This window comes from Mya arenaria, chromosome 9 (genome assembly GCF_026914265.1).
Source record: "Mya arenaria isolate MELC-2E11 chromosome 9, ASM2691426v1".
Taxonomy (NCBI): Eukaryota; Metazoa; Mollusca; class Bivalvia; order Myida; family Myidae; genus Mya; species Mya arenaria.
The window spans coordinates 39,656,593-39,668,305 of NC_069130.1; the positions used below are offsets into that span (position 1 = coordinate 39,656,593).

General features: G+C 37.7%; 1 protein-coding gene across 1 annotated transcript; it reads left to right on the forward strand.

The window, feature by feature from the left end:
• Window positions 1-650: 650 nt before the first annotated feature.
• Window positions 651-7,769, forward strand: LOC128245994 (ventricular zone-expressed PH domain-containing protein homolog 1-like). The gene is made up of 5 exons (XM_052964202.1): window positions 651-704; window positions 3,730-3,864; window positions 4,079-4,228; window positions 4,429-4,533; window positions 5,084-7,769. Exons 1-5 carry the CDS (start codon window positions 651-653, stop codon window positions 5,156-5,158), a joined length of 519 nt encoding a protein of 172 aa, XP_052820162.1. The 3' UTR covers window positions 5,159-7,769.
• The last annotated feature ends 3,944 nt before the right edge of the window (window positions 7,770-11,713 follow it).

The following is an 11,713-nucleotide window of genomic DNA, read 5'->3' on the forward strand; positions in this document are numbered from 1 at the left end:
TTATACCGTTCGCACGTAGTAAACGGGCATACTAATGTATACTACAGAACGCCCGGGCGTACCTATGCATACTCCAGAGTGCCCGTGCATAACTATGCATACTCCAGATTGCCTAGGCATACTTATGCATACTCCAGAGTACCCGGGCGTACCTAAGCATACTCCAGATTGTCCGGACATAACTAGGAACAGGCGCGTAGGAGCTGGGGCCGCAGGGGCTGCGACCGCGGCCCCAATATTCTGGCTAGTAACGGCGATGGGGCCGCGAATATTTGATACTGATTTTCTTAATGATCGTATTTTAAATAAAGTTACGAGCATATAGATTAATACCAGTCTGACACGATATTGAATAAACAGGTCACCATGTCATAATTAAACCTGTGACCATCTAGCTAATTGGCGTGTGAATGGCGTGAAAACAGTCGGCGGATTATTAAAGACGGGTAAGTGAAAGAAGAGGCAATATTAAAAAACTGTAGTTCATTGTAATAATTGCGAATTCTCGTTAAAATAGAATTGTCATTAAATAGCCACCAATACGTATTATTTTAAACTCGTCACATTAAAGCTTGACTTTAAAATGGACGTTCCAAATCAGCCTAAACGTTTTCCGAAGAGATCTTTTGGCACTAAAAAAAACTGAACACATGGCATTCAACTCGCAATGGTTCCAAAGTCACTCGTGGCTTCACTATGAAAAGGTAAACTGCAATAATTTGTTATTTGACGTAAACAGTGTACTGTACCACGTGATAAATTGCGTCATAAATGCTACGTCGGAAGGCAATATTTTGATTTGAAAAAAGACTTTAAACAAAGATAACTTCACTATTTCTTCACCATTTTAAATGAAACTTAGCGCAGTCTACGCCGCTTACGGAGCCACACCTTCGGTCTTTTACCAGAATTTGATTGATAGTTTAGTTTCTTTAAACACTTCGAAAAACGTTTTCACAATACGGCCGTCTGACGGAGCACTGTCAAACATTATTTTGGAAACAGGTTTGCAAGTGTTTGATGAAACTAATGACCTCATCAAATTTCGGTAATAAAAAAATGCGATGTTTCATTTAAAATGGTGTTGTAAATGAAAAGTTATCTTTGATTTAAGTCTTCATTTTAAGCAAATTTTTGCCTTCCGACGAAGCATTATGACGTAATTTATAAAGTGGTATACACACATTGATAAATTGTGGGACTGCTCAAATATGAATAAATGCTATTAAACGATAATAGTTTTATATCAACAACTGTTTTAACCAGAAAGGTTTAGATAAAAGCATGAAAATTAAACCTGAACTCACTGGAAATCGAGTCATTCAATGCTTAAAATTGAAAAAAATCTCGAGCCCACCCCTTCCGCGGCCCCAATATCAATTCCCTTCCTACGCGCCTGAGGAATACTCCAGAATACGGGCGTACCTAGGCTTACTCCAGATTGCACAGGCGTAACTATGCATACTCTATTGTACCCGGGCGTACCTATGCATACTCTAGTGTACCCGGGCGTACCTATGCATACTCTAGTGTACCCGGGCGTACCTATGCATATAACAGAACGACCGGGCGTACCTATGCATACTGCAGATGGACCGGGTGTACCTTTGCATATTACAGAACGGTCGGGTGTACCTATGCATACAACAGGACGACCGGGGGTACCTATGCATACTGCAGAAGAACCGGGTGTACCTTTGCATACTACAGAACGGTCGGGCTTACCTCTGCATACTACAGAACGGTCGGGCTTACCTCTGCATACTACAGAACGGTCGGGCGTACCAATGCATACTTCAGAGAGCCCGGACGTACCTATGTATACTACAGACTGCACAGGCGTAACTATGTATACTACAGAACGGTCGGGTGTACCTATGCATACCATAGAACCGCCGGGCGTACCTATGCATACAACAGAACGACCGGGCGTACCTAGGCATACTACAGAACGACCGAACGTACCTGCATACTACAAAACGGTCGGGCGTACCTATGCATACTACAGAACGGTATGGTTTACCTATGCATATTACAGAACGGTCGGGCGTACCTATGCATACTACAGAACGGTCGGGCGTACTTATGCATAGTACAGAACGGTATGGTGTACCTATGTATACTGCAGAACTGTCGGGCGTACCTATGCATACTACAGAACGGTATGGTTTACCTATGTATACTATAGAACGGTCGGGCTTACCTATGCATTCTACAGAACGACCGGGCGTACCTATGCATACTACAGAACGGTCGGGTGTACCCTATTCATACTACAGAACGGTCAGGCTTATCTATGCATACTACAGAACGGTCGGGCTTATCTATGCATACTACAGAACAGTCATGTGTACCTATGCATAATACGGAACTGTCGGGCGTACCTATGCATACTACCTATGCATACTACAAAACGGTCGGGTGTAACTATGCATACTTCAGAACGGTCGGGCTTAACTATGCATACTACAGAACTGTCGGGTGTACCTATGCATACTACAGAACGGTATGGTTTACCTATGTATACTACAGAACTGTCGGGCGTACCTATGCTTACTACAGAACGGTCGGGCTTATCTATGCATACTACAGAACGGTCGGGCTTATCTATGCATACTACAGAACGGTCAGGTGTACCTATGCATACTACAGAACTGTCGGGCGTACCTATGCATACTACACAACGACCGGGCGTATCTATTCATACTACAAAACGGTCGGGCGTACCTTTGCATACTACAGAACGGTTTGATATACCTATGTATACTACAGAACGGTCGGGCTTACCTATGCATACTACAGAAAGACCGCGCGTACCGATGCATACTACAGAACGCCCGGGCGTACCTATGCATACTACCTATGCATACTACAGAACGGTCGGGTGTAACTATGCATACTTCAGAACGGTCGGGCTTAACTATGCATACTACAGAACTGTCGGGTGTACCTATGCATACTACAGAACGGTATGGTTTACCTATGTATACTACAGAACTGTCGGGCGTACCTATGCTTACTACAGAACGGTCGGGCTTATCTATGCATACTACAGAACGGTCGGGCTTATCTATGCATACTACAGAACGGTCAGGTGTACCTATGCATACTACAGAACTGTCGGGCGTACCTATGCATACTACAGAACGACCGGGCGTATCTATTCATACTACAAAACGGTCGGGCGTACCTTTGCATACTACAGAACGGTTTGGTATACCTATGTAAACTACAAAACGGTCGGGCTTACCTATGCATACTACAGAAAGACCGCGCGTACCGATGCATACTACAGAACGCCCGGGCGTACCTATGCATCCTGCAGAGCAAAACTGAATGACACTATCTATTTAAAGACCTAGTCAGCGTCAATCCTGAGCCAGCAGGATTTAAGTTCTGTGTAAAGCAACACTGTATGATATCTTATCTATTTATAATTTTATATACCATGTCAGCGTCAACCCTGGGCCAGCAGGATTTAAGCTCTATAGTTAGCAACACTGTTTGATATCCTATCTGTTTATAGACCGAGTCAGCGTCAACCCTGGGCCAGCAGGATTTAAGCTCTATAGATAGCAACACTGCATGACTTCCTATCTATTTATAGGCCCAGTCAGCCTCAGCTAAGAGTCGGAAGGATTTATGAATGAGCAGCTGTTAACATTGCTTGGCAGAAAGGAAATGGTGGCTATAAATAGAAATACTGTATGACATTCTATCTATTCATAGGCCCAGTCAGCCTCGGCGTTAAGCCAACAGGATTTAAGTGTGAGCAGCCTTAAACATTGCTGGGATGCGCTCTATCCGGAGAAAGGAAACAGTGGCTATATCACACTTGTCACCTCATCCTTCCCATCAGCAAAGGTAACATCCCTAATGATCATGTATTGGCGGTAAATAAAGTAAGTATATGTGAATGTCTTTGGTTTGCATATATATGCATGTTATTTAAATCCAATTTGAATTTATCAAGTGTTTATATCTGTTACTGCTAAAAAAATATGTGTCCAAAACATATTCTAAATTATACATAAAAGTTCTCTCCATTTGAATGCAGTCTTATCCAAACATTTTCCAGGACCAGGATGCCTTGCTTCAGGAGCTCCATGGTGACCGATACTTTGATGTGTTCGAGTTTAACGCCCCTCGCAAGTACTGGGCCTGCTTCATGTGTAACCACCCGGAGAAAATGTCTGAGCTAATGCCTGATGGAAGTCCAGTCATTGCTGTATGTTAACAGATTTTTAAATATTTGAATTTTTAAGTCATACTTTAATTGTACTGGTGATTGATGCACGATAGCAATCCAGGCATGATCGTTTGTGAACACTTGAATCTTGCCCGATTTTACTGCCCGCTGGCAGCCCAGTCACGGCTCAGCTGTTTATAATTTAAAAGATATAATATTTACTATTCTCTACTGGACAGGGTCAGTTGAAGGAGAAGAAAGGGCGCTGGAAGTTTCTGAAGCGGTGGAAGACCCGATACTTTACTCTCTCCGGCAGCCAGATAACCTACAGCAAAAGTGATTCGGTATGTTACACTTTATATTCACTGTATTTTAACTCACATTAGACCTACAGGTAAGTAATTCCATATGTAACACTTTATATAACCTAAATTTAACTGACATTAGAACTTATTCCTATGTGACTCCAAAGTCTAACTGGAATTAGATTGTGTTAGCTGAAGGTAAGGGCATGGTGAAACATATATCACCTTGAGATTTTATTCCACTCTGTATTTGTTGTGTCTGCTTGAAGTGAGATAGACATAGTTACCACAACGGCGGTCAACCAGGTGTATGTTAGTGCGTCCGGTTGTATGTCCATCAGTAAGTCCAACTTGATAATGCCCTTGGTAATTTTTAAGTGATTTGTCACAAATGTTCATCATGTGAAGCTTGCTGTTAAGTGCAAGACCAAAGACTTTTCGTCAAAGGTCAATGTCACACGTTAAGGTCATTGGTCAAAATTCCATGTCAAGGACTTATTCAAGGTGAAAATACCTTCATTTTGTCTTGTCCTGGCTGTAATTATTCCAGTAGGAGATCTTATAATAACACAAATGTTTTCCACTATAGAGAAAAGAAACGTTACCAGTGCGAGAAATACAGAGTGTGAAAGCTGTTCGCAAAGGCATTCGTGATATTCCCTAAGGCGTTTGAAATCTTCACAACAGACCAGAACTATGTGTTTAAGGCAAAAGGCCAACAAAACATTGAGCCCTGGGTACAGTGCATCCATCTAGCTGTGGCCAAGGCTCAGAATGATGGAGAGTGTACTGTTGTGGAAAACGTCACCATACCAACCATTCCAACCAGACCTCGATCTGCTGTACGCGATACAAAGTTATAGCATTTGTGACACAGTGCACACGCTGTGATAGACAGTGATATTAAGATCTTCATAACTTTAGATGTAGAATTGCTGTAATTATAACAAAATGTACATATCTGAATGAATAAAAATGTTAGCATTTTGACAAAGTGCATATACTGTGATACAAAAATTTGTAGTTTGTAACCAAGTACAAACATTATTGATGAAAGATGGTGGACCATTTGTGTCCACTTTCCATTTTTTGGTGTCTTAACTGCTGGTGGATTTTGATGGCTCAGCCTGTTTCTCTTTTGTTTTATTGTAGTTTATATTTGTTGGTCTATGTTTATTCATTTAAATACATTTATGGATATATTTATGTGAATGTTTTTGAAAGTGAATTTTATAATGGTGATATGGCCATGCATTTATTAATGTTAATAGGTAAGTCAGTATTGTATATGTCCACATTAATGAACTGATAATTGCATTTGAAAAAAACATACATGTACAAAACCTTTTTCCAAAAAATGATAATTACTTCAAAGCTGTATTTTCTTATTTCAACAAAACGTGGCGCTTATGGCGCAAATGGATTATCATAGTAAAAACCCATTGTAAGTTATTTTTATGAAGACAATTTAAAATTAGTATTAATTGATAATTATGCTGTAGATTGGAAACATTGTTACACATTTATCAGAAAAGTGGTGTTTACATGTATATATGTGTTTTGTTAAAGTATACATTATTTGTTTTATTCGTATTCGTATATATACACAATTATCAAATGTGTACATAAAAGCATACATTGAGGCAGTAATAACAATATTGATGTCAGATTCAGTTTTGTTTAATTTATAATAAACAATAGGCAAATGTTTTCACCAGAAAACCACAATATGTTGACATTCATGTCATGTTAAGAAATGAAAATATTGAATATTCAAGTGCATAATGTTACAATAAAATCATCTCCAGCATTGTATTACACCTACTTTCATGAAACATCATTGAAATGTTGGTTAGCATGGGAAGTTATGCATCTGTTATTTTTATGAATTTTCACTTCGTTTATTAGGAGTTAGTGCCCTTTAATTAGTAAAACAGTGTATGAAGTACATATCTTGTGTTGAATTAAGCTTCAACAGTATTGTACCTTCACTCATATTAAAGACTTCATAGGAATGTTGGTCATCACTTTTCGCTCTGTCTAACAAAAGTTAGTGCCCTTTAATTAGTAAAACAGTGTATGAAGTACATATCTTGTGTAGAATTAAGCTCCAACAGTATTGTATCTACACTGATAAGACTTCTTTAGGATTTTTGTCATCACAGGCTGTTGCCTCCTCTGTCACATTTCGCTCTGTCTAACAAGAGTTGTGGCCAATGTCTTTGTTAAGAATTACACATATTGTTATTGCTCTCATCGGATTGTTATTGAACATTGGAGATGGTACACCTGCCATTATTTTCAAATTTCACTCATTATTTCAACAACTTGGGGGGGCGGTTTTCACTGTGGTAGCTCTTGTGTCCAATCGTTATCTAAAATACTTGGTTTTAAAATAAAATTTGGTAGGAAATTGTCATGTATGCTTAAGCAAACATCTGCTAACATTTCGATGTTTTTTTTCTGGTTTACATGTGTAGTAAATAATTATTCTAAGAACTACATATATGCAAACTGTCAAAGCATTAAGTGTTGTTTCTATTGAAAACAACACCATTTGCCTATGTTTTCATATTTACAGTGTAAAATGTCAATTGCTGTATTTTTTAGTAGAACATGGGCTGTATTGCAGAAACCTCTTAAGTTGTTTTTAAGCTACATGTAACTAAAATTTGAAATTCTAAATTGTTATATTTCTTTCAAAACCTAACACTTTCAAAGTTTTATTTTTAATTTTAAAGCGTCAGTTTCCATCAATTATTGCCAAAATATACATTAAGCATATAAGCATGTGCCACATAACAAGTAAGGAAATTCTTGACTGTAAGGAAAAGGCCCATTCTTAAATTAAAATGCCTCTGTAATAGGGCTCCTGTATGGGTCTTTGGTGTTGATGTGGCCATTTTTTCTGTTGCAATACCTTTTCAAATAGAGATGCAATATATAACGTTTGTAGAAGTAGTATTAAAATGAATCAAAATTGTTTTGATATCAGAAGCATTTGAAAACACTGCAGCCGTATTTTATACACCATACTAACACTATGAGACTTTTTGAGACTGATTTTCAACTATTACCCTAGATAAACAACTGTGACAAAACATGCCTTTATCGTTTTTCTAATTTTTATACTAACTATACTGGTAATGGAAATATTTATTTTGGTATTATTATCTGTCATCAATGTCGACAAATTTTCTTGACATAATAATTGTGATGACATGTTTTCATAATAAAAATTAGCATATTAAAAACTCATGTTGGAATTTATTGGTCTGAGATATGATAGGTTTTTTGTTCATAAATGTCGTCGCCATCATGAAACAACGTTATTGTACAATTTTTAAGGAATATTTACACCTCAACTTCCATTCCTTAAACGAACTGCTTTTCGGACTCCGCACACTTTGACCAGCCCAATTGCGTTCATACACCGATAATGACATCAACCCCGCAATTGGGCTAGTCGTACTTTGACCAATGCGTTAGCAGCCGTCTGAAGCCCCCGTAAACTTTCAAGTCGGCGACCTTTGAGGTGGGACTTCAACTCGGGGGAAAAAGCAAAGTCGAACTGGGCCAGGTCAGGTGTATACGGCGGATGTGGAAGAAGCTCCAGTCCTAGGACGCTAATCTCAAGTTGAGTGGTCGCAGCAGTATGAGGTGGGGCTTTATCCTGTAGGAGGATTATAAGTATATATTATGTGTTTTATGTGTATTATGAGGGTCGGATTTTCGATCCGGACCGGAAACACATGATTTATTTTTTTCTTGCATACCTATAATGAATTTGTTTAAAAAATGACGTTGAAAACGCACTTGTACATTTCACCATAAAGCGCGTGCGACGTTGTTTACTGACGTCATAAAGCGCAGTAATTTTAAATCACTATCGACGTCAAATAGTTCTTTTAAAATCGCGCTTTTACGATTTTTTATTTTCAATTTTAATTAAAAGGATTGTATACTTATATTTTTGATTCCGCTTTATTTAAATACTATAATATACTTTTTATAAACCATACAATAAAAGAAAGAAGAAGTGGCGCGTTGTTGTGCGTGACTCATATGTTACATGGGGGGTGTAAGATGAGTTTTTCCAGCACCGGTCACATGACCGGAAACAACCGTCCAGTATGCAAGAAACGCACGTCCAGTATAAAAGAAGAAATGATCAACCGAAATGTCACTCATCTTTTCTTCTAAGCGCCCGGATGAGATCACGGCCGAGTACCTGTTCACAATGTTAATCAAAGTGCTTTCAGCACTGATGGACTAGGGCTTCATTTAGGGGAATGTTGATAACCATGTTCTAAGCATTAAACAAATCGGCTCACATCACAAGGGGTCACTGTTTAATGGACTAGCTTAAACTTTAGACTAAAACTGCTTGCAAGCTGCAAAGGAAATTTTAAAAGTATGGGTAGAGGGAGGGGGGGGGGGCTAAAGTGTTTAATTAGATAAAGTCATAGTTCTTTTGAAAATCTCAATGTCGTTAAATCAGACCTAAACAAATTAATTTACGTGGTTGGCGTATGTTAACCAAAGTACTCATACTTGATTAATTTGATTAAATCATTTTATATCAAAGGTTTGTTATTTGCAGTTTCAGAGAAGATTTTCAATGATGTAATTATATCCTTTATAGAAAATCTGTCACCTCTTTTTCAGGGGAGCTTTAAACCACAGGGCCATACTTTGGATAATATTTGTAAAAGACATCAATAAATGCAACAGTAGGCCATTCTTGTATTGTCCTCTGTCTCTGTCCTGATAGCTCCCTATCTCAATAGTTGCAAATGGTTGCAGGTTCATGATTCTCCTGGTCATTGGCCATACAGAAAGATGTTGAATGTAGAATCAAGAAGCTTTCATTTCAGGCACTCCGAATTGAATAGAACTGTAACATTTGGAGTGCCTAGAATTTGTAAGATTCCTAGGCAACATGTATCAGGTGTTGCAGTACATTTACTTTACTACAAATACTTTTACCCGTCCTTGTAAATCTAAAAAGCTTTCATTTCGCAAAAGTAGTTCATATATTAAACTATAATAAGGTTGCTAAATCAGAGTTTGAATAATTCTGATATCTAGATGGGCCTTTAATTGCAGCAATTTAATGTCCAACTCATGGTGTCAATTCAGCTGGTTAAGCAATACTGCATTTCCTTGGTGTGGGGATTGCATTATATACTTGAATAAACAAACAGTTTCTGCGTTGGAAAGTACAATGTATTGACAATGTTACATGCAATTTTCTTGACCTGACTCCATCCAAGCCTTAAATCTTAGATCAATATGTACTTGGGGCTATGTGTTTTATCAATGAGAACTATAAATTATGTTCAATTTAGTGCCACTTATGATATATCATTCCGAATACAAAAACACTAGCATTTTCTTTAAAACCACTAGCATTAATATCCTATGTTATGATAAAACCATTGCCAAGGTGGTAATTTGAAAACACTAGAAATTTTATCTGGTCAGGGTTTGACATAGTCTTTCTAGGCAGCTGGACTTGTTTTGCAGTTACTTTGGAAATCTTCAAAAGCTAAACTGATCAAGACTGGAGCAAAATCCTCACAATACCAAAAGGGATTTTAAAGACTTACGAGATCATTCTCATATCACCAATACCATTAGTTTTTATGTACAAACTTAAGTCAACATAAAAATATTTTGCATTAATATTGCAATGAATAAAACATATTGCAATAACATAGCAATCAAGCCTAAACATGAGATTTCAACATTTTCCAGATAAACAATAAATAAGTTTACTTAATAATTTTATCGATACTTACACAAGCTGGAAAATGGTCTCTTTTTGAATACTTCACATATTTCATGGCTTTCATCATTCAAACTAACATTTCGCTTGTTATTTCAATATTCAATGATTTGGTAAACATTCATAAATGATGGTTAAAATTAAGATTCATACTAATCATGCCTACCAAAAACACCTGACTGACCAATTAGAATCCAATTTCGGCAGGGCTTATTGGTGGTTCAGTGAAATCAACCATGACCTCCCACAATCTGCACTGATCAACAGTAGTAAATGCATTGTTTCCATTGTTCTTATTTTCATAAAGTTAGAAAACAACTGCAGTGAATAAAATTTATTCCTTCTCACTGAGAGAGAGTTTAGAATGAACGAAGCCGACGGTTACATTTAGTGGGATATCAAATCCTACAAATGTATTCATCATTTTATGTAACCGTATTTAGTATAAATGTTAAAGTTTTGAAAGTCTAAAAAGTTTCAATTTTTGTATATTTTGTGCTTCATTTAATTTCATTGAAATTTGTTTATCTTAGTGTTCAACCCCAATCATACTTGTTCACATTTAAGTGCAAGAAAAGTCTCTAAATTATGATCTGAATAATTTTTTATATTAATGTCTGCAACCAAGATTTGTTTGAATTATCAAGGTTTCAAACTGCATTGTGTATGCGATTGGAAAGCTAATCTTGAAAGCTCCCTTAGTATAATTTTTTAAAAATAACATAGACCCTGCAAGGTACTCATATTTGGATGATTCATAAAGATTTGCACAGTTATTTATGTATAATTGCATTTATTGATACAGGTTACCTTTTTTAAATCTATGATTTAGATTGCAAAGTATAACTTATATAAATAAATATACATTCTTAACTTCTTATAAGTAATTAGTTAATTTGTCAACTGCGCACCAAAACACTGAATCTGTATGTATACGCAAGCTTATGCATCAGTCAATTAATTGTAACCATGCACCCCCCCCCCCCCCCCCGTCCAGGGAATAGCGGGGACTTTTACTTTCGGTCCAGCCAACCCAAGCTAAAATCCCCGCCCTGCAGGGATGATCTGATGGCAAAGTCCCCACCAAATCTCCCCAGCACCCAAGAAACATTAGGTTAAGCCACATCCGCACTGTATTTTCCACGAAGACCCGATACTGCGGGGCCACCTGAAAGGTAAAAACACGGCCCATTTCCCAGGTATACCCCGGATGTGGGGGCCCTGGTTACAATTGACTGGTGCATGCTGATCCATAGTAATCCAATCTCATGCCAAGACGATTTCTGGTCTGACATCTCCAGGTAAGTTATTCTTAAGCATAAAAAAGCCTGGACAGCATTTGAGAAAGACTGTTGTGAGGTTAAATCTTCATTACTTCACTATGCCACAACATTGGGTGATTACTGATTTTCATTCTTGGCGAGGAAA